Source organism: Vanacampus margaritifer, chromosome 10, assembly GCF_051991255.1.
Source record: "Vanacampus margaritifer isolate UIUO_Vmar chromosome 10, RoL_Vmar_1.0, whole genome shotgun sequence".
Taxonomy (NCBI): Eukaryota; Metazoa; Chordata; class Actinopteri; order Syngnathiformes; family Syngnathidae; genus Vanacampus; species Vanacampus margaritifer.
The window spans coordinates 27,779,414-27,802,724 of record NC_135441.1 but is presented as its reverse complement, the minus strand read 5'-3'; the positions used below and the strand labels follow the sequence as shown (position 1 = coordinate 27,802,724).

The following is a 23,311-nucleotide window of genomic DNA, read 5'->3' as shown; positions in this document are numbered from 1 at the left end:
GATTACAAAATTGACAACAAAGAATGACGTAGTGGGCAACACAGTAGACCACCAGTGGGGGACATCCTCCTCCCTCTTCGTTCCTTCTCCTGTTCCTCCTTCCTATTCACTTCTTCCCTTTCTCTCCTCATGTAAAAGCCCGCCAAGCAATTAAGAGCAGTCTAGACATTAAATACACTAAAGATACATACGTTAACAAGAAAAATGCTTCATTAGAAATGCATAGACATGAAATGTGATTGAAAATGTTTGGTAAAAGTATGTATGATATTAACAACTATGTGACATTAAATGATTTAATGATTGACCGGGTAATTCATCACATTCAATATTTTTTTGAATGTTCTATTTGTCAATATTATATTCCATTTAAATGTAATATATTTATTTAATTTAAAGATAATATTGACTATGATGTAGCAGAACACAGTCTTGAAACTGGCACGACTGACTGTGCAAAATACTTCCACGACTGACCACAACATGGCGCTACAGCTACCAAACGTTTCTGGTTGTGCGTCGTGTTTAATGGTCCCCGCGTCCCACGCGCAACAGTGCTTCCAAATCTGCGTTCCACAACAACACAAGTGTGCTGGGGGGCAGGGCAGGTCAAGCCGATATGGATGAGGAGGACAACGCGACGAAACACGTCTGCTTGACTCTCCGTAACCTGCTCAAATCCGTCAAGTGCGTCACGGCTCGGGTTCGAGGTCAGTTTGGCCGAGTTCGAGCTCGGGAGCGACGCGCTGAGCTAAAAATGCTAACGTTAGCGTGGTTAGCATTTGACAAACTGGCGTATCGTGGAGCTAAAATGCTGACGTAATAGAACCTCGATACAACAACTGTGATGCTTATCAGGTGGACTTGTGTTTTACATGTCATGACGTTAAACTTACTGACGTAAAAGTGAGACAAGAAAGCTCGCACTACACGCTGGTTTTAGCATTATGATGTCAGACTACCCGGACACTAGACAAGATTTTATCTGGGAGCGCCCTGCTGTTTTGCTAGCTAGAATTGAAAAACAAAAAACAAAGATGTCACTTGCCAAAGATAAAAAAGACTCTTTAACATGTTGAAAATCGGAAATACTGTTTACTAAACATGTTTAAAGGTACATAAATTAAGTTGCGTGTTGGCATTTGTAGTATTTTTTATTTTTTTACACGAAATAGAATGTTTTCTTTTTTACTGCAAGGAATGTCGGCTACAGATATCGGTTGTTGGCCTCCTTGACTACTAGATAGATAATGCATTATCTATCTATCTATCTATCTATCTATCTATCTATCTATCTATCTATCTATCTATCTATCTATCTATCTATCTATCTATCTATCTATCATGCACCTTGACATCCGTAGCAAACACATGACATAATATCATAATATCAATGCAGTAAAAAAATCATCGTCACATCGTGGAGGGCCAAAAAAAACTAAACATAGTGGGGCGGCCCACTTGCGTCTCTACCAGACAAGTTAGTGATGTCAGACGTGCTTCTGTAAAGTAAAGCTAAAATGCTAACGCTAACATTTTGGGTTTCTGTCTCAGATGGAGAATCCAATGAGTCGGACGGAGACTTCAACCTGCCCAACTTTTGGGACACTTTGAGTTGAGTCCTTCAGGAGAAGCTCCATTTATATTGCTTTTATACCCGTTCAATGCTAATGCTAACCTGTGTTGCAGACCAGGCGGTGAAGGCGGTATCACAGGAAGCCACCAAAGTCAGCCTGGCCTTCTCCAAGCCGCCGCTGCCGTCACAGCAAGTTAGTGGGGATCATTTTGGAAAACATGACGGGATGAACCTTCTACCATCATTTTTTTGTCGTTGTTTTCTTTCCGGCAGGATGGAGAGCAGCTGGCTGACTCTGTCCTCAAGAGTGTCCTCAGCCTGTCCACCGTTTATTACTGGCTTCCAAAGAGCCGAGGTGACGTCCGCTAACTGGCACAGTCTCCCGCTTTCAGGCGGCAGTGCCGTTACCGTAACACAGAAACCAGCGAGGCAGAATGTTGTCCAGACTTTCACACAGATGCGGCATCAGATCAGATCATGTGAAGGCCTCAGCACAGGCAGTGTTAAAGTGACTATTACGGCCTCCCTAGTCCCAACATTGTCCTGCCTCTGATGCTATTTCCAAAGGTGGAAACCTACCTTGTCCCCCCCGCCAATTTGTCAGTGCTGTTCAGACACGGAGAAGAGGTGGACATTTTTAGGCGGCGTAAAAGTGGAAGATCTTATGGCAAAAGCCTCACCTAGCATTAGTGGTGCAACAAATCACAAAAGTCATGGTTGGGATCGGATCACGGATTTGAGTCACGGATCGGATCGTCAGGGGAAAAAAAGATAAATAGTACTTTGTCTTCATTTATTTTGTAAAGCGCTTTTTCCATAAAAAAAAAAAAAAAAGTTTAATATAGCCATTTAGGAATAGGAACACAATTTTTAAGTGCAATATGAGGCAGAAACATTCTTATTTTTACATGGTCCATGCATGTTCCATTAATGGCATTAAGTTGTGTTCCTATAATCTAAACAGCTACGTTTGACATTTTGAGTTGACAGTTTTTTTTATTTTTTAATGGGCAAAAGTGTTTTATAAAATAAATTAAAACAAAGTTCTATTTATTATTATTATTATTATTATTTTTAATAATGAAAAGATCTCAACGCGCAATTCCCTTCCTTTAAAAATGGCGAGTGAATTACAAAGTAGCCTTGGTCCACAATATTGAAAAAGAATTCAAGCCAGGTACCGGCAGCCGGACACTCGTTGGTCATGCTAACAGCTAGCCGCTAGCCACTTACATCTGAGACTTCTGCCGTATCATACATTGACAGTGTAATTAATTAGCAGTTTTTTAGCGCCCTAAATTAGCCATTGAATACGTGTTCGGGATAGCGTTGTGTTGATGTTGGTCAATCCATTACAATAAAGAAACATCTAGAAGGGAAGTCAAGCTAGCCATCACGCTACGACGAGAGCTAACTTCAAAGTAAAAGTCTACTAAGGCTATTTGAATTGCCGTCAATGTATTGCTGTATTTGTTCAACTTTATTTTGAAGTTAGGCTAAGCGTGTTACGTTATGTTTCAGCTTCCTTGACATGTCATGTCAGAATGGTATCGAGTGTGAATGCGCATTTTTTTTTTGCCCCCCCATTCATCCGTTGCACCACTACTTAGCATCCTTTCTGAGAAGGAGAAGGAGGGGAAGGGGCAGTAGAACAGGCCAAAAACAGGATCTTAGATCAGGATCTCATGTATGCAGGTGTCGGCCCACCTATGATGCTACTTCCAAAGGCGGAAATGGATTGGTTGATGTTGTCTCCCTCACTCCGTGCCAGGGGCATTTGTACAGAACAAACATGAAGAAAAGATGTAAATGTGCAGTTGGTATGAAAATGTCTTCACCTTGTTTGTTTTGCCACTCGTGTCTCAGGCGTCAGTCTGCGTCGGCAAGTCCGAGACGCCACCCTGCAGGTTCTGGAGGGGTTGCTGCAGCTCCTGGAGGTGATAGTCACGTCGCCGCTACAGAGGTACTCGCAATGAAGAGCAACGGCTTCGGCTTGGGGGAGGCCAACCACTGACTTTTCTCCTCCCAGTCTGACTCAGGAGCAGTTGACGTCTACTGGAGGCGTGTGGTCAGCATGCGACCGCTTCAGCAGCCTACCTCAAGGTCAGTTGGTGTGCAACCACCATCTACCTCGCTGCCCGCCAGCTGACCTACGCAACCTACATACCAATCTTTCGTCAGCGTTTCATCACTCAAATCCGTGATCCGATCCCAACTGTGACTTTTGTGACCCGTTGCACCACTACTATCTAGCCAACAATCATCTACTCCGCTACATACCTTGCTACCATCTCTCTAGCTACTATCTACCATCTTAACGAGCTGTCTTAATATCTTCCAGACAATAAAGCTGCAGTGTTGCTGGTCCTATCCGGCCAGAGCGGCATCGTGAAAGACGCCATCGAGGAGTTAGAGCAGGTACTATCCGCTCAGACACGACACGGACGCCCTTCGCGCACCTCCGACTGAACAGGAACGTCAACGGTCATCCGCCAGGCGCTGTCCGAGGCCCGCCACCCCTTCGGCGACATGCTGGTTGACGAGGAGGACGGCGAGGAGCCGCCAGACAACCAGGACACGTACTGGTCGGAGCGGGACCGTGGCGTGGTCGCCGCCTGCCAGGGCATCATGAAGGCGGCCGCCGCCTGCCTGAGAAAAACCACGGCGGCCGTCAGGACCCACGGGGACGCCGACGTGCCGCAGCGGGTGGCGCAGCTGGACGACCTGGTGGATAGCGTCAAGCTAATCAGCCCAGGGTACACACACACACACACACACACACACACTACCTGCCTACCTACTTTATCACTACTTTTTCAATAAAAAGCATTAAAAGTCATTTCATGGATTTTGCTGAAATTAAAGCCTTAGATGGCATTAGAACGCATTAAATACCATGTCCAGAGCCATTCAATTTTTTAATACAGTTGATGTAAAAAACAAAACAAAAAAAACATTGTCGTTCATGCAAGATTGTGTGAAGGAGTCACTATCAACACAATTTAGAATAATAAATGTGATTTGTGGAAACTGGTAACGAGTTGTCATTTACATTCAACAAACTGGCCTGGAGTCCACCAGTTGCATCTTGTTCCAAATATCAATTGTTCTAAATTTGAAAAGAAAATTGTACTGTTTTGCTCTCCAACGTCCAACATGAAACACTAATGCCATCTAGTGGCCGAATATTACCACAACCCAAATCTGACTTTACACTTCTTACCTTGAAATAAGTTTATGAATTACGTACTATAAAATTACTGTATCGGTGAACTAAAGGATACAACCACATTTGTTAATTAACAAGAGTATAAAAAACCTGAAATAACATTTTATTGTATATTTAGCACAGATAATAACGTGCGCTTAAATTAACTATCGAAATCATTCCATTAATTGTGATTAAAAATTGTAATAGACTGACAGCCCTAATATTTAAAGAGTATTTGCATATTGCTGCTGCTATGTGAAAAACGCATATCCATTTTTGGCATTTTTTACGTTTTTTGGGGGATGTCTGCATTCAGTATCATCCCAAAAACATAAAAATGTTTTTAAAAAAATAACAAAAATGATATACATAGCAGTGACAATATATGTGTGTGTGTGTGTGTGTGTGCATGCGTGGGTGCAATACAACACAGGCATTAAGTTTTAAATCTTTTTTTTTAAAACATGAAATTCGATTTGCTGACACCTGCAGAAAGCCTGTCTTATCTTTTTACCTTCCTCATTCCTTCCTACCCACTCACCTATCAAGTCTTACCCACGTACGAGTGAAACTACCTTAACCGCCGCATGCACATTGTCTTGGAACGCTTGGTATTGCGTAAACACCAACACCGCTTGGTGCGCCAAAGTAATAAAAACAAAAATGCTGCTCGTTTAAAAAAGTCTTGTCTTCACACGTCCACTCTTGTTATCAAGACAACAAAAACCGCAACACACACGCACACGCGTGTGCATACATGTTTGTCGCATTATTTTTAATGTCTTCACAGAGTTGATGACCTGGCGTTGTGTCTCTACCCACCTGTTGACTACAGCGGTGCGGACGATCATGTAAGTCTACAACGTACACACACAAAAGCACACAAATATGCACAACTTGATTAATCACATCTCAGAATTTTGACGAATCACGATGAATCCCTTCTTTTTGATCCACTGCACACGCTCATCCTCCTCTTTTTCTTAACAGTTAATTACTTGCATCATTTAGAAGGGGAAAAAATATGAGGCCGGAATTTTGACAAGAACAAACGCTTGACTTGAAGGCTTGTCGTCGTGTTTATTGCTCAAACACAACCTGGGCCACCTTTGACGTAAACATCCGCTGTCAAGCTAATGAATGAATGAATTTATTTTAAGCAGGCCAGTCGCCAAATCATTTTGACCTCGTTTTGACACTCCTGTTAAACGCAGCTGCAGTCTTAAACATGTTGGAGATGTTTAACCGGAGGCTCTTTTTTTTTTTTTTGATGTGAAATTGTTAAATGTGGATTTATTGAGATTGCGTTTACATACAATGACTGTGAAATGTCGACGCAAGCCTGCATTGATGCCAGGTTTGTGTCGTGAAAAAAAAAAAATGAGACCAAGATGAATCGTTTCCAACATTGTGATTGTAAAACTAAATTGAACATAATGTGGTTGGTTGCACAAATGTGCACACCCTTTTATAACTGAGGATGTGGCTGTATTCAAACGCAAGTTAAATTGGATTCATCTTACACCTGACACCATTTCAAGTACATCTGATTGACTCCAATAAAGTTCGGCTGTTCAGCCATATTTCAGTTTTCCATCTCTAAAATATAAAAAAAATAAAATAAAATAAAAGTTTGACTTGTCCAGGTTCTGTGTCACATTGATGGAACACATTTTCAAATGATTTATCTTTTTGGTCCTGTTTTTTTTTAATATCACAAAAACCTTCCATTGGAATAATGGCGCGTGTCGACTTTTTAATTAAAACCTTTTTCTTTTTTTTAATCCACATTACATTCAACAAAATGGAAACCCAATTCCAAGATGCAGCAGCAAATATTTTCACATTCTTTACCAGCGGAAATGTCCTCAATTCTTCTAATCAAAATAACACAATGATAACCTGAACCAATTGAGTGGTTGAACGGTTTGTTGGAATTTCCGCACCTTAACGTCTGAGATGCCAGCCATTCTCCAACAGACCGAAAAATCTCACCTCAACTGGGAAAATCTTAAGTGCAGCAACAACCATTTGCGGTCAGGAGTCAGGCCCAAAAAAAAAAGGAGAGAGAGAGAGAGAGCAATAATGATAACATGTTGAATCGGTAAGATAATCCTAACCCTAAAAAAAGAAATCAAGGACAGCGCGGCACAGTCCCAAAAATGACTTGACGCCGAATTAGGTGAATGAGTGCAGGTTGCTGCAAGTTTGAGTTAGTCTGAGTTTTTTTTCCGGTCCCACTCTCTAAGATAAACAAAAAAATCCTACTTCCGCACACAAGACAAGATGGTTTAAAAAGCAACAATCTCAAGCACATTCTCACCAACCCGCAGCCTGAAAATCAAAATCAGTGTTCAATTGGAAGTTTGACAAACGACCGCTTACTCCTCACAAGGATCACAAACAATACAAGCGATTGTTGTCACATGTAGGCCACAGCCAGCCATTGCTGCAGTTCCTTTCCTCTTCCATCAGGCCCCTTTGAATCCTCTCTGTCTACATCTCATCTTCTTTTGTAATTTTTTTAATAATAAAAATTCCATTCCATTGCATTATTATACTTTTTTTTCCTTGACTAATCTTTTCCTGAGATAATATGGGAGATTGTTGACCCATAAAAGGGATTGGACAGTCATTGCCAGCAATTCCTGCAACTCCTTCAGTGGTCATGTGGGCTTCATCGCACCCACCACCCCTTCCATTTTTTTTAAATTTTTTATTTTACTTTCTAATATTTACAATCTTGTCAAATTTGTTTTGGAGTTTGCAGTATGAGAGATTGTTGTCACATGTAGGAAAGTGTCAGCGATTGGCAGACATTTTCCACACCTTCGGTGTTCCAGTAGATTTGTTTACTTCCTCTCCTTCCAGTTTTCATCAAATCTTCTCATCAGTTTTGCTCTTGAGTTTTGCATGGCAGTACGGAAGATTGTTGTCACTTGTGGCCCGTGGACAGTCATTGGCAGAAAAGATCATCCTCCATTTTGTTTGCAGGTGTCTCAACTGGCGGCGCTTATGAAGAAAGTTCTCGCCGTCATCAGGTGAGCATTACTGCCATGCATTTTGAAACAAAACGGCGTACTATTTACCCTCGTTATTGTTTGAAGAAAAAAAACCAACAACCCCATCCAGAGTTAGGATCTTGAGGCGCCATAATTAATTCTGCACAGCTCCCATGGAGTCGGGAAGAGGCTGAGTGATGATGCAGGGCAGTCAGAAAAGTCGACTTTAAAACTAAAATTTTCTGCCACGAAGCTCCACGTGTTTGCATGTTTGTGCCGCCGTCCATGTTTCTACACGGACAGTTTTTGCAGACGCACGCAGTAGACAGGAAGTTATTGAGCTCATTGTAGCTAACAGGCAACTAACTCCACTCGATGCGTTTACTTGTTGAAGCATCATCTGTAAGTGACTTTTAAGACACTAAATTACATGTGGAGTGTCGTTATCATGATGGATGTGTGAACTAAATGGTAGTTAGTGTTTACTTTGTTTACCTTAAATGGTCGTTGTTAGTGCGCTAATGCTAATCGCGATTGCTAACCGTTAAGCAAAGGCTAAATTTGCTGGGTGTTAAATAATGCAAATGTACAGAAGATTATAAATACTGAGCAGTTATATCCACTCATTATTCGATGGAATAATGGATTGTTAAAAAGATTTGACAGCCCCAGAGTGATGTCACTTTTCAGACAGTTCAAGCGTCCAAGATTAGGCGTTATCATGAATCCCACTTGGGTTGCAGGCAGGACACGCCCCTGCTGCAATATGATTGGCTGCTGCTGTATACAGGAAGGACGCACACAGATGAAATGAGACAACCATTCCAAATATGTATCACATTTGTACAAAATAAAAACAATGGTGATTGAGATTAGTGTGACATAAAACTGCCGCACTCGCGTCTCATACTCGCCTTCCTGGCCTGCGTGCAGCAGGGCGGGTCCTTGTTATAGTGGCAACTAGTGGAGACAAATGAAGATGATTTGAATTAAGCTGACATGCGACAATTATCGTTGTAGTTTACGCTCATGTAGGAGTTTCCCCCTCTAAGTTAGTGTGAGTAGTGTGTGTGTTCTCTAAGGAAAGTCACCTCAGGGAATGAAAGGTTTGTTGAAGTGTAACCTCCACAATGGAGGACGGATTGGGAAAGCTGTGCTTGTTGATAACGCGCATTACAAATAAAGTCCCGTTGAGTTCAGCATACATTATAAACCTGTTTGGAGTCTGCGTTGAGTGGCACTAATGCAAGAATTCAAGTCAGATCAGGTAAGAAGTCAACGAAGCGCATTATGTACAGGTGTGAAGGAAGCGGCATATTTGCGGATATTTGGGCGTGGTTGAGAAAGTCGTGGGTGTCCGGAACGGTGCCAGAAGATTCCAGCTCAATTCCGCCTTTTAATTGATCTGTCCTCGTTCTGTCTGTCACTCTTTTCCCGCCGTCGCTTCGCCTCCGCCCCCAAATCAGGTCCAGCCACATCTGTGGTGAAGCCGACCTGACCTGGGTTCAGTTCTTGGACGGCGCTGTTGACCACAACCTCCAAAAAGCCAAAGACCTCATTGGGCTGGTCAGCTAGTGTGTTCTTGTATGTGTGTTTTATGTTATGTTTGCGTGGAGAGCATTTTGAAGAGTGGATGAGATCATTCGTTTTTCACTCTTGACATTTTCAGGCCCCTGAAATGTGCTCCGTTTCTTTGTCAGCTAAATAAATACAAATTCAAAAAGTAACCATTTTTTTGTGTCCGTCCAGGTGGAAATTTATTCGCATCTGTTTGGAGCCGTGAATGTGATTGAATGTGAAAAAAAATTGGGGGGAAATTTTGCCCCCGAAGCCAGTTCCACTTGGCAACATGAAATTTGGCAGGCATGTATTTCATGAGTCAACCCACCAAAAAGTCTCAAGAAGTCTTGTCCAAAAAGACACATTAAGTCAGCCACGCCGGTTTGAAGCCACCATTTTCTTTCAAGGGATTCTTCATCAACAAACTTCTCCTGAATTTTTTTTGGGGAGAATTCAGCCCCTAAAACCTGTTGCCCATAACGATGCAAAATTTTGTCGAATTGTCTATTATGAGTAGACCAACAAAAAAGTCTTAAGAAGCCACCGCTGAAAAGACACAGAAAGTCAGCCATGTTTATTTTGCCCGTTTTCCAAGGGATCCTTCAATGACATCATCACATATCATGACGAGACCCACAAAAAAGTGTCAAGAAGCAAAGCTCAAAAGTCAACCACGTTGATTTGAAGCGGACATTTTAGGGTCATTTCCGGCGGTCCGTTATCAAGCATTTCTACAGGAATATTTTTATAATTCAGACCCTGGAGCCGGTTTGATTTAGTAACATAAATTTTTACTCGACCAGTCTACTATCATGAATAGACCCACAAAAAGTCTCAAGAAACCTTGCCCAAAAAGACCCTGGTAGTCAGCCATTTTGATTTGAAGTGGACATTTTAGGTCATTTCCAGGGATCCATCATCAGCAAACTTTTTCTACAGGATTAGTAACATGGAATTTGGTCGAAATATCTGTCATCAGTAGACCCACAAAAAGTCTCAAGAAACCTTGCCCAAAAAGACCCTGGTAGTCAGCCATTTTGGTTTGAAGTGGACATTCTAGGTCATTTTCAGGGTTCCTTCATTAGGATTAGTAACATGGAATTTGGTCGAAATGTCTGCCATCAGTAGACCCACAAAAAAGTATCAAGAAATCATGCCCAAAAAGACACACAAAGTCAGCCACGTTGATTTAATGCAGACATTTTGGGGTCATTTTAGAATTTTGGTCAGTGGTCTTTTTAAAGACCGACTCCTCTTTTGAGATTCTTCCCACCAAATTTGAAGCACTTCTTTTCGACGCAAGGACAATGCCAAATTTCAGAGGATTTGACTTTTTGTTATTGTGTGTGACCATCGAAGTCTCATAAAAGACACAACTTTGAACGAATCCAGTCCACGAGGTGAGAGTTTGACTCGACTTTGGCATTTTCATCTGTCAGAAAGGTATCTTGGTAGCGAGCCCCACAGGGGTGTGATCAGAAGAAACCTGACTGACTGGCTCCCGCGGGGCACATTATAAAGGGCAGGCAGGCTTGTTGCACTTTGCAGGTTTTACCAGATCTCACGGCATCGCCGCCTCATTAACGCAAAAAGCGCTGCAGAGCGACCACGGCGAGGAGCGAGGATGAGCTCGGTGGACAACAATTCGGGTGAGTCACAAATGATCAAACTCATTTCAATTGCACACAATCATTTCTCTGCCCGATAAAACGAGAGAGAGAAAAAAAAAATCAAAGTCAGATTGGATGCATTTTCATCAAGTTATTGTGGTCTTATTTTGTGTCTTAATTAAACCTGCGTTTTCTTAAATGAACTAAGAACATAAAGACTAAAGAACAATAAAGTTTACCTGCTCAGATTTATTGCTAAATGCATTATTTATTTATTTTACATCAACTGTACTTTTTCAGCTATTTGAGATTTAAAGAAGAGATTCGGCTAAGCTATTTTGGTTCCTTTTATCTCACTGAGGAGGCGGAGTTGACCCAAAGGCAACGTGACTCATTCAGATTAGTTGGAGGGAACACACACACACACACACACACACACACATTCCATTATTTCAACATGCAGTAAAAAGCTGTGCTTTGGCGCCATCTTGTGGTCTCAAGGAACTATAAGTTAAAATGCGTTGAGGAGCTTCCTTTTGACAAAAGTAGGGCTTTGCCACCATCTTGGTGCAGTACAGTGGCTATTAGCAGGGGATAGGGTTGTGAATAGCAAAAATCCTTGGCCATGAATACATTGAAAAGAGGATTTAAAAAAAAATAAAAATAAATTTAATCACCAAGCATTTTTTTAAATAAATGAGGATAAACATCCACCACGGGAAACGGTGGTTGGTATGTTTGAATGCCATTATTTTTGTCTTTGTTGTGATGTGTGATGATTTTTGCTGCTAATATTGGCCCATGAACTCATTCACTCGCATCCATTTTCACTGAAGCAACCCCCTTCGCTCGGCTGTTTTACTGGATTTTGACTGACTTTGCAAGGCTCACCGAATATTGTGTTCTATTGCTATCAAAACATGGAACCTACCAAAATCTGTTTTGCAGCAATTAGCATTAGAATATAGCTAAGTTTCATCATTATTCACAAATCTGTTTAAAACAGTGGGTGGAAAGAGCTTTTTTCAACATGGCCCAGGTTGATCTCTTATACTCTGCTGCCACCTGCTGGCCCTTTTTGTAATAACTACCATTGCTTCACCCGTTCACTGCAGTTCAGAGGCTGCATCAAAGCCTTCTGTTTGCTCTAGCATGGACCCCCCCCCCTTCCCCCATAAAAAACGTATAAATACGTATTTGGGAGCACAGTCATATTTAAAAAAAACTAAAAAAAAAAAAACTAAACAAAAGTCCTTTAACGAATAAAAGTTTCATTTTTCCACTGGAGGGTAGGTAGCAGGAAGTAACACAGGTTTCCCTTGCTCAGTGTTCAAGGGCGTGGACGTGCACGCCAAGAGCAACCACAGCGAGCATCACACCAGCGAGCTTCCCGAAGATCAGCTGACCGTCCGCAGGGGACAAGCCTTCAAGGTCACCTTGAACTTGAGCAAGCCTTTCAAGCAGGGCCTGGATTCCCTCGTCCTCAATGCCTCCACCGGGGGTAAGCGCTCGCTCTTCGCCCTTCGCTCTTCGCCCTTCGCTCTTCGCCCTTCGCTCTTCGCTTGACCCTCGTCGGACCAAAAAGCTGACGACTGGCCAGCATGGATTTAGAGTGCTTGACTCATTGAAAAGCATTCAAAGTCATTAAATGCTCTTAAATGGCATTAAAAACAATGTCCAGAGGCATTCCAAATGTTACTATAATTGTTTTTCTTCATGCTTTATTCTACTTACAACATTGTGCAACGGGCTCACGATAAAAATGAATGTGATCCAAAAAAATTAGGGGTGTCAAAATTTTCTTTTAACGCCACTCGTTTTTTTTAATGTGCGATCAATGACCGCCCCTTAATTGGAAAGTCTGTACTGGAGGAATTCCAGTCGCAACGCAGCAGACACGTCCACGTCAAAATTGAGCAGTAATAAATGTCATAATAATGCATAACATATTTTTTCATTTGAACTAAATTTTATGAATTATTATGAATTTACTGTATCAATGACTAAACGATGCAGCCATATTTCTATTAGTTTCACTTTTTTCACACTTTTACGTCGAGTATGAAAACTTAGAGAAACATATTTTATTGTACATTTAGAACAGATATAAAATTTGTGATTAATCGTGAGTTAACTATGAAAGTCATGCGATTAATTGTGATTAAAACATTTAATCACCTAAATGAAAATATATGTATTTGTGGGGACCGGTGACTCGTTGTAATTTACACTGAAGAATGTATTGCTTCCGTCATCAACGTCCAACATGAAACACCAATGCCATCTAGTAGCAAAAAAATGACCTGAACCCAAATCAATGTTTCACACTCTCAACTGTTTGATATATCTTTCATAACTTCAATACTGTATCAATGCACTAAAATATATACAAGCGCATTTGTATTTGGTAACCAGATTTGTCCACGTTTCTATTAACAAGAGTATGAAAAACTTATGATTAAAAATTGTAATCAACCGACGAATCTATGTATGTATGTATGTATATGTGTGCACGTGTGTGCATTTGCAGTACGACATGAGTAATCGATTTGTTTTAAATTGCATTAAAAATGGCCAATCCATTGTTGGAGGTCTACATTCTCATTGTCAAGTAAGTAGATGATGTGACTAAATCGGCACCAAAATGCCGATCAACCCAACAGGAAGTCACGCTTCTGAGGAGAAGGGCACCTCGTGCCGCTTTGGCATCCCGGACGTGACTGGTCGCCGGGCTTCGTGGACGGCCAGACGGGACGCCGGCTCGTCCGCCAGCAGCCTGGCGGTGCTCATCACGGCGCCGGCGGACGCCCCCGTCGGCAAGTACCATCTGAAGGCCACCCTGTGGGGAGAGGACAAGATGGTCGCCACGCTCGTGCTGCTCTTCAACCCCTGGTTCTCTGGTACGCTCCGCGCTCACTCTCCAGCCAGCAACTTTTCAAACATCGTCCAATTGGGCCAAATGACCGATTGTTTTCCCTTTAAAATGTCATACTGTCATGGAAGAAAACCGACGTTTCCAACGCTGTGAACGTGCCCTGAACGCACCATTTTGCCTGCGTAGCATTAGCAACGGAGCAAGCGTGTAACGTATGTGATTCTCTTGTCCCGAAGCGTCCTGTCTTTAAGCTGTAGTGACACACAGGCGGAGTTAACTGTAAAACTAAACAAACGACAATAAGAATTGCAGTCACTGAATATTTAAATGCAAAACGTGCTTCGTTTTTAAAACATCGGTAGCCTCGCGCTAATGCTAAAGAGAATGGAGGATCCCATTCAAATACTAAAGGGAAGTTGGCGGTGGTTTTTCTTCAAATATCAAATATTCACACACAAATGCTGTGGGAACACAAACCAACCGCTAAGATAAAACTACGTCAAGGCAATTCTTCCCAATCTGAAAAACTAGTTATTTAATAGAATTCCATCGTATTATATATATATGTATTTTAAATAATCAGCAGATTAATCGGTAATCAGTATTTTTCTTCTGCCAATAATCTGTATTGGTATCAGTCCAAAAAAATGCATATCGGTCGGGCCCTAGTTAATATAGTTATCGAAAACTAGTGAAATAAAATCAATCTGATGCATGATTATTATTATTATTATTACAGTTGAAAAAACATATTTGTGAATATAATTAAGTAAAAAAGAAAACTGAAACCACAACTTTTACGTTTATAAACCTAACTCTGGTTTAATATTATACACAATGTCCACTTTTCCTTGAAAATCAACTTTGAAAAATGCGTCACTTGCACGTAATTAGGCATCGCACTTGATTGAGGCAGGACACGCCCCACTGCAATATGATTGGCTGCACACGGCCAGATTGGTTAGCTCTGTTCAACCAATCAAAAGTGAGGAAAATTGCAGCGCTCCTCTGAGCTTGAATATGATTGGTTGAAAAGAAACAAACAGACGAACGATTTTTTTTTTTTATCTTGTCGATGTGATTACAATGACATAGCAACACATAGAAGCTGAAATCGGATTGGAGCAAAAAACAAATGAACGCACGACTTGTAAATAAATACTGCATATAATGTTTTTAAATGTATTTTTTGTGTGCGTGTGTTCCATGCAGGAGACGCGGTGTTCATGCCAGATGAGCAAGAGAGACAAGAATATGTGCTGAATGAACAAGGAGTCATCTACAGAGGAAGTTCAAATTACATATCACCTCTCAACTGGGACTTTGGACACGTAAGTCAACTACAAACACAGAACTCATGAGGAAATACAGGAGCTGAAAGACAACAAAATAGAAGTCAAGCTAAAGGACGAAACGATAAAAGGAGCAAAAACATAAAAGACAGTTAAATGAGTAAAAGAGATCACCTAAAAAGCCAAACTGAAAGGTGTGTCTTGAGCCTCACCTAGTTTGCTTCCTACTTTCCTATGTAGGGCCTGACAATGTGGGAAATGCTTGTTTGAATCCACACAGGACTTAAAAAAATGGCTGTTAGCACTCAATGCCAAGACGGCTTGATCGAATAAGAGACTTAAGTCATAAGTATCTTAAAATAAGCACAATGGTCTTGCCTGACAATTTCATTTGAAGTAAAAAATAACTTGTCAAATCAAAATAAGCAAATTTAGGTTGAATTTAAAAAAACGATATCTTACTTAAGATTTGAGTTTTTTGCAGTGTGTCTCATTCATCCCGTTGGTCCTTCTCGAGCAGTTTGAAGACGACATGGTCGAAATTTGCTGTCAAGTCCTGGACAGCAATCTCAACTACAAAAACAACCCCGGCAGCGATCTGGCCTCCCGCGGCGACCCGGCCTACGTGGGCCGCGTGGTCAGCGCCATGGTAGGTCTGGGACGGGACGGGTGGAGGCGGCCGGGTCCGGAGCGTATGTGCTGACGCGGCCGTCTCCAACGGGCAGATCAACGGTCCGGACGATCGCGGGGTCCTGATGGGCAACTGGTCGGATTCCTTCGCCGGCGGCTTCTCGCCCTCCCACTGGAGCGGCAGCCATGACATCCTCACCTTGTGGAAGAAGAACAAGTACCAGACGGTCAAGTACGGCCAGTGCTGGGTCTTTGCCGGCGTCATGTGTTCAGGTAACGTCGCCGCTAGCAACCCACGCAACAGGTTCGCTTCCTTCCCGACGTCTTGCTCGAGTTTCCCGCTTTGTTTGGCTTTGCCTTCAGTCATGCGTCTGTTGGGCATTCCCACCCGCGTGGTCTCCAACTACGTGTCGGCCCACGACACCAACAGCAACCTCACCATCGACGTCTACCACGCCGATGAAGGGGCGGAGCACAAAGAGTCCCCGGACAGCATCTGGTCAGTGGCTCCGCGTGTGTTTGTCTTGTGTGTATATTACAGGGCCCGACCGATACGCATTTTTTTTAGGTCGATACCGATTTTTGGCAGAAAAAAAAATACAGATTATTCTGCCCATTATTTAAAAATAGATGTAATTCATAAAATTAATACCCCCCCCCCCCATTCCTTTTCATTAAGATTATCTTCTTTGAATGACAAGACCATAGTATGACCTTATCAAAAAAATGTCATGAGGTATGAGAGCCTTGCTCGTTGCTAATGCTACGCAAGCTAAATGGTGCATTCGGGGTACTTTCATAGCGTCGGAAGCTTCGATTTTCTTTGATAATGTTTTATGGGGGAAATATTCAGCCATTTGGCCCAATTGTTTTGGCAGATGTTTGAAGGCCAATAATCAGCCGATTATAATCGGCGGCCGATTAATCGGTCGGATCCTGGTGTATTGCGTGTGCGTTTGTCCTAAATGTCTGTCGCCTCGTCAGGAACTATCACGTGTGGGTTGAGTCGTGGATGAAGCGTCCTGACCTGAAGGACGGCGTCGTCTTTGACGGCTGGCAGGTTTTGGATGCCACGCCGCAGGAGGCCAGTAACGGTTAGCGTCGTCCTCCATCTTGCCCCTAATACAACAAAATACATAAATACAGTAAAAAAAAGAAGAGAGATTTAGCAAATTTAAATATAAAAATAAATGCCAGAATTTAATACAAAAATAAATATATAAATAGAATTAAATATCAATAAGTAAAAATGCTCACATGAATTTATTTCAAGTTGCAGACCAAATGTTATACAAATGAGGGGGCGGTCCTAAGCGTGTCTTGGGTTGGACTCCGCCGTCGGTGAACAAGAAAGTCTCGCCAGCTTGCATGGAGAGCTCCAGCAATGGGTCGTCCAACCCAAGACACGTTTAGGACCGCCCCCTCATTTGAATAACAATTCGTCCTGACAGAGCTTCTGCAGCATGAAATAAATAAATGTGAGAGCAGAGCATTTTTATTTATTGATTAATATTTAACTCTATTTATATATTTATTTATATATTTATTTTTTTATCTCGTTTTTTATTTTTGCATTTATTTTTTACTTTATTTATTTATTTATTTAAGGATATATATTTTTGTTGTATTTATTTCCATTTATATTTATGTTTGTAATTTAATTAAACAGGTTTTTTTTCTGCCTGTTTTTATTTTCACATTTATTTATTCATCTCTTTATTTTTAACTTGGCCAGTTTTGGTGTCCCAGTACTTTTGTAATCATAGCGGAGATTCTGTTGCACTTGCGGACTTTCGGACTTGTTGACTTGCCTTCTTTGACTCAGGCTTGTACCAGTGCGGCCCCGCCTCTTTGGCGGCCATCTTGAAGGGCGAGACCGAGCTCCCGTACGACGTCCCCTTTGTGTTCGCCGAGGTCAACGCGGACTGCGTGGACTGGCTGGTGAGGGCAAGCCAACAACGGAATCCACATTTCGAAGCGGTGATGCTCTCGTGTAAATTGCGTGTGCGTACGCGCGCGCACTTCTTTGTCGCAGACCAAAGCTGACGGCACCGATGAGATGATGACCTCGGACACCAAGCGAGTTGGTAAGAGCATCTCCACCAAGGCGGTGGGCTACGACAAGCGTGTCGACATCACCAGGTCCTACAAGCACAGGGAGGGTGAGTATCCTGCACGCACGCACGCACGCGAGCACGCTTAACGAACAGATGGCGTGTTCCAGGCTCGGAAGCGGAGCGCGCCGTCTTCAAGTACGCCCTCAGCGATGACAAAGACAGCGGCGGCGAAGATTCTGCGGGCGGCGAAAGTTCTGCGGGCGGCGAAAGTTCTGCGGGCGGCGAAAGTTCTGCGGGCGGCGAAGGTTCTGCGGGCGGCGAAGGTTCTGCGGGCGGGGAGCCCGACGGCGGCACCTCGCAACCCCCCGCGCCACCGGCCCCCCCGCTCCCCCCTCCGCAGCTCACCATACGCTTTGATGAGGTTTGACTTCCTGCCGTTGAAGTGGCTGCAACGAACAAGTCATTTTAGTGCAGATTACCGAAAATGTCTGCACTCCTACAAGGTCTTCATGTGCGATTTCCAGGCATGTCATGACTTTGTCAATGTAGCCTGACAAATTCAGATGCCAATTTTTTGTGGGAAATTTGATGAGGAACAGGTAAAAAGAAAAAAAGAAAAAGATTATCGCCCTTCAAACGTCTGCCAAAACAATCTGCCAACTGGGCCAAATGGCCGATTATTTTATTTTTCCTTAAAACGTTTTAGAATCAAAGAAAACCGAAGTTTCAACGCTGTGAAACGCACCATTTTGCTTGCGTAGCATTAGCAACTAGCAAGTGCGTAGCGTATGTTATTCTGGTTATTCTGTTGTCCCAAAGCGTCCTTGAAGCTGTTTAATGGCAGCCCACTTGGAGTTAACTGTCAAACTAAACACACAATGATAAGAATTACATCCACTGTATATTTAAATGTAAAACATGCTTCGTTTTTCAAACATTGCTAGCCTAGTGCTAATGCTAAAAGCGAAGGGAGGATCCCATTCAAATGCTAACAGGAAGTTAGCATCAACTTCACAAGTGTTTTTCCTTCAAATAACACAAATGCTGTGGGAACGCGTACCCACAGTTAAGATAACACTTTGCAAAGGCTGACATTTTTCCCAATGTGTGAAAAATGAATTCTTTTAATAGAATTCAATGACAACTTTCTTCTGTACGCAATATATTCATATCGGCAGATTCATCTGTATATTTTCTGCCAAAAATCGGTATCTGCATTGGCCTCAAAAAATGCATATCGGGCTGGCTGTAAAAAAAAATTGCAACAAATGAAATCAAATCACACTTCAGCTTAAAGGTGGTTATGCATCAATGAGCGTTTGCCACAAGCAGCAGCATAATGTGCATTGAACGCAACCAAAAGAAATCTGCTCAAATAAAAAAATGATGACAATATGTTTTCATTAAAATAATAATAAAATACAAAACTATAAAAAAAACATTGCAAAATTTTTTAGCTTTTGTTTTTTTAGAACCACTGGAAAAAATGAGAAGCCCTTAAAGTTGAAAAAAAAAAATCCTAATATGTTTCTAATATTTGTGTGTGTGTCAGATGTCGGTACCGGAGTACGGCAAGGACGTGCAGCTGAGGCTGGTGCTGAGCAGCGAGGGCAGAGTGGAACGGAAGCTCAAGATCCACATCAGCGTGGACGCGATGCACTACAACGGCACTTTTGTCGCCACCATCCAGTCGGAGGTCAAGGAGGAGACGTTGCATCCTCTCCGAGGTCAAACTCTTCAAAAAACTCAAACGGGCCTCAAATTCAAGGTCTCAATGTGGCATTTCCACACGTGTAATTATTGTGTAAATAGGACCTGAAACATTAGCGACATGATCAAAATAATCGTTTTTTTAGGGTCAAGTTGGACAAGTAACAGGTCAGAAAAATGAATTTGCCGCTAACTGCATTAAATTCATCCTGCTTCAATTTAGAAGTCTTAATGTGAGATTTCTAGCGCTGTCGTGTTTTTGTCAGTACCTCCTAAAAAGTACATTAATATGAATTGGTTTTATTTTGGTGAAATCTGACATGTAGCAAATCAAAAAAATGATAAATTGCAACAATGCGCATTGTCATACTTGAGTTTCAAGGTGTTAATGTCAAATTTTCAGATCCGTTTTTTTGTCCTCACTTTATAAAGATACGACCTAAAAATTGAGAAGTGGTCAAAATAAGTTTTTTTTGTTGCTGTTGAAAATGTGGCATTTAATAGGCAAAAAAATATAAATGTCTCCATGCGATATCAGATCTGTCCGGTTTTTGTCAATAGGGTCTAAAAATGAGCTGCAATAGCTAAAAGTTGTTTTTCTTTTGTTTGAAAGTCACACGTAAAAAATAGCGTTTTGCATTCCGACTTTTTCTGCGGTCTGTCTTTTGTCGCAGAGCTGTCGCTGCCCATCGTCATCCCCGCCCGCTCGTACCAAGAGCACATGCGGAAGGCCGACAGCTTGAAGGTGTTGGCGGTGGTGACGGACAAGCGGCATCCCGACAAAATATACCTGGCGGAGGACGACGTCATACTGCGCGACGCCCCCGTCATCGTCACCGTAAGGCCAAGCGACCCTTTTTTATTGTTATTATTATGGAAGACTTTTGAAGCAGTCGAGGAAGTTGGCATGTGTTGCTCCTTTTATGTGACTTTGGTTTCTGTGTAAAGTCTCGCCATTTTCACCACAAATCGATCGCCCAATAGTTGAATGAATAAATGAAATAAACGTGTATGCTTTTTTGATACAAAAAATGCGTTCTGTTGATTTTATGACTTTTAATGATCAAAACTTTTATCTTTTGTTGCCCCCCTTTGATATATATATCTTTGTCATATTACAAATTAAACTTTTGTAATCTTGTAACAGTGTAACATTTTACAACCTTAGTCCCTTTTTTGCTATTTTTTTCTTTCTTTTTTCCTAGAAATAAATAATTTCAAAAAAATACATTTTTGTTCATTTTGTTCGCAATATCATAATATGATGATACTAATATAATAATATAATTTTCTTTCTCTGAAACCTTTAATTATTTTTGTGTGATGACTTTTTTCCTCTAAGGTGACAAATGTAAAAACATAAAAGGACAAGATACCAAATATTAGGATGTTTAAAGTAATGCTTTCTTCTAATATAATAACTTAAAGAGGAAAAAAATCACTTTGTTCATATTTAACATTTTATTTTAACTTTATTGCCGTAATATCACTTTTTTAGGATTTGGAAAAATACATCTTTATTCGCTAATTACATTTTTTTCTTCTCTTTAGGAAATATTTTAAAATCCCCTTGAAGAAAAAACAACTCTGTTGTAATGTCACTTTTTTTTCTTGACAAAACATGACTATTCTTGTCATATGATGACTTTTTTTCTCCAAATAAATGCAACTTTATTGCCGTAATGGATGGATGAATTTACAACAATTTTCTTAGGAAGTTTAAAAAAAAAATTCAACTGTAATATTCCGGGGGGGTTCTCTAGAAAAAATATCTTTATTTATGAATTTTTTTATCTTTGCTCTTCTTTTTTTTTTTTGTCACTCTTTTCCAATGACTTTGGGGTGCAAGTCGCACCTTCGTGCACGTTCTGACTTGACCATCACTGCATGACACGGATGTCGATCATGCATTCAAGAAATGGATTTGCGTGTGTGGCAGGTTTCCGGTTTTGTCCGGCAGTACCAGGAGGCGGCGGGAGAGGTGATCTTCATGAACCCCATCCAGGAGACCCTGACGGACATGACCCTGTCCCTGTCGGGAAGCGGCCTCCTGCGCCAGGAGCTAGAATACAAGTAAGCAAATCTTTTCAGCCCAAAACAAAAGTTGTCAGTAACAGTGGCTCGACAAGCTGATAGAACGGCAATGGCAAAATCTTGAACCTAACGTGCAGGTAAGTGAAAGACGGGTCCCGGGGCAGGTCCGCTCGCAAACACACACCTGCTCATGTTTGAAATGAATCAAAACTTTCTTCTCGTTCTTTTGTCCCCTCAGACTTCCTGACCAGTCTCCCAACACTCGCATCCGCGTCCAGTTTAAGTTTACCCCGCACAGGACGGGCAAAAAGTGGCTGACGGCCGACATCCACTCGTCCATGTTTAAAGATTTCAAGGGCAGATGTGAGGTCAATGTCAGACTGTAAATCATCCTCTTAAAAAAAAAAAAAAAAAAAGCACAAAAAGAAATCTGCTCATGCTCCGACGTACTTTTTTCATACCAACGGGTGCTTAATTTTATGTAATAGTGATGCTTTTATGCAGTTCTTATTTTTAAGTACAAATGAGCAGAATATTTCCTCCTTTCTGCTTTTCGGTGCTGTTGTTGCTCGTCTGTGCCTTTTACACAAAATGTGTAAACGTGTTTTGCTTTTTCTTTGGCCTTGTTTGTATTTTTATACATTTTCACCAAGAGGGTAGCAGTAGGCTAGAGAACAGGAAATGGGAAATGTCTTGTTGCTTGCTTTGATGTGAACAATACGGGAAAAAATGTGTCGTTTGACTTTATTTGACTTCAACTACTGAGTGGTTTACTTTTTCCTCCCTCGCTTGTACGACAGTAATGAATGTTTTGCACCTGTACCTTGAATAAAGCATTGAGGAGGCTATGATGATTGATGGACATGATTTTTTCACTTGATATGATTTACTGTTGAGAAGCTTTCCTTTGATTGATGATGGATTCATGTTGAGGTGCCTATTTTCAGAAACAGGCAGATAATGTCAAAATATTTCCTTGGTTGTGTATTCACTCTGGACACACTCCAGACTATTATATACAAATAATAAGTACATTTTCACAATTTGTCATTTTCCCACCTAAGGCAGAACCTGGTGGCATCCCAGGGACCATGAACGCATCGCGAGGTGACCACCCTTCCCGCTCAGGTCGTCCGTGACTATCGTCGTCTGTCAAAGCACGACTTGTGACCCCTGCACAGTGTGACGTGCATGCGCAGAATATCGGCCATTTTGAACCGCTAACTACGGCAACTCCGTAGGTCAAAACGCGTTCACACATACAAAATATAACAAGACATTGCGAAAGGTACAGTACAGGTGCAAGTTTAATAATATAAGTACTGTACCCAAGCATATCTTGTACAAATAAAAAAAGATTTTGACACATACTGTAATTAAAGTTTTCTGTGAGAGTGGGTACGGTTTATTTGTATTGTCTTTAGAACAATGTGTGGCCATTATCATAGTGTAACACGTTGTTTGCAAATGTGTATTATTATTATTTTTACTTGCAATTGACTTATATTTGTTTTGTGAATGATTACTTTTGGTTTCGTATTATTTTAGTTTTACATGCTGAAGTGTTTTGTGTACTGCGCATGTCATGAGCTCAGAGACAGGAGAGAGGTGTAACCGAGCGAACTTCGTTCGAGAAGAGAAACGTGCTTGAATCATGTCCTGCCGTGTCTGGTTAATTTAGCAGGAAGACTCCAGAAAACATCAACTTGAAACTATTTGTAGCCCGCCTTTTACCCAGCCTCGACAACAACATC

The 23,311-nt window shown here is 41.5% G+C and overlaps 2 protein-coding genes across 5 annotated transcripts; both read left to right on the top strand.

The window, feature by feature from the left end:
- Window positions 1–517: 517 nt before the first annotated feature.
- Window positions 518–9,516, top strand: ccndbp1 (cyclin D-type binding-protein 1). Of its 2 annotated transcripts, none has more exons than XM_077578486.1 (11): window positions 518–710; window positions 1,555–1,614; window positions 1,690–1,769; window positions 1,850–1,931; window positions 3,443–3,539; window positions 3,606–3,679; window positions 3,918–3,994; window positions 4,073–4,332; window positions 5,578–5,638; window positions 7,782–7,828; window positions 8,533–9,516. In XM_077578486.1, exons 1-11 carry the CDS (start codon window positions 620–622, stop codon window positions 8,657–8,659), a joined length of 1,056 nt encoding a protein of 351 aa, XP_077434612.1. In that variant the 5' UTR covers window positions 518–619; the 3' UTR covers window positions 8,660–9,516. The 2 variants fall into 2 exon arrangements, with proteins under 2 accessions (XP_077434612.1, XP_077434613.1); XM_077578487.1 differs by having other exon boundaries at window positions 519–710; window positions 9,256–9,516.
- Window positions 9,402–22,405, top strand: tgm8 (transglutaminase 8). Of its 3 annotated transcripts, none has more exons than XM_077578484.1 (15): window positions 9,402–10,998; window positions 12,287–12,460; window positions 13,623–13,859; window positions 15,047–15,165; window positions 15,647–15,775; window positions 15,852–16,029; window positions 16,120–16,255; window positions 16,741–16,850; window positions 17,582–17,697; window positions 17,792–17,918; window positions 17,981–18,234; window positions 19,366–19,540; window positions 20,198–20,361; window positions 21,463–21,596; window positions 21,796–22,405. In XM_077578484.1, exons 1-15 carry the CDS (start codon window positions 10,974–10,976, stop codon window positions 21,941–21,943), a joined length of 2,226 nt encoding a protein of 741 aa, XP_077434610.1. In that variant the 5' UTR covers window positions 9,402–10,973; the 3' UTR covers window positions 21,944–22,405. The 3 variants fall into 3 exon arrangements, 2 of the variants coding, with proteins under 2 accessions (XP_077434610.1, XP_077434609.1); XM_077578483.1 differs by having other exon boundaries at window positions 15,611–15,775; XR_013295655.1 differs by lacking the exon at window positions 21,796–22,405 and having other exon boundaries at window positions 15,611–15,775; window positions 19,366–19,581.
- The last annotated feature ends 906 nt before the right edge of the window (window positions 22,406–23,311 follow it).

Coding starts and splice junctions, on each gene's coding strand:
- tgm8 (XM_077578483.1), top strand. CDS start 10,974: ATGAGCTCGGTGGACAACAATTCGG. Junction 15,776..15,851: donor GCCGCGTGGTCAGCGCCATG/GTAGGTCTGGGA, acceptor TCCAACGGGCAG/ATCAACGGTCCGGACGATCG. Junction 16,851..17,581: donor GCCGCAGGAGGCCAGTAACG/GTTAGCGTCGTC, acceptor TCTTTGACTCAG/GCTTGTACCAGTGCGGCCCC.
- ccndbp1 (XM_077578486.1), top strand. CDS start 620: ATGGATGAGGAGGACAACGCGACGAAACACGTCTGCTTGACTCTCCGT. Junction 1,615..1,689: donor CAACTTTTGGGACACTTTGA/GTTGAGTCCTTC, acceptor CCTGTGTTGCAG/ACCAGGCGGTGAAGGCGGTA. Junction 5,639..7,781: donor ACAGCGGTGCGGACGATCAT/GTAAGTCTACAA, acceptor TTTTGTTTGCAG/GTGTCTCAACTGGCGGCGCT.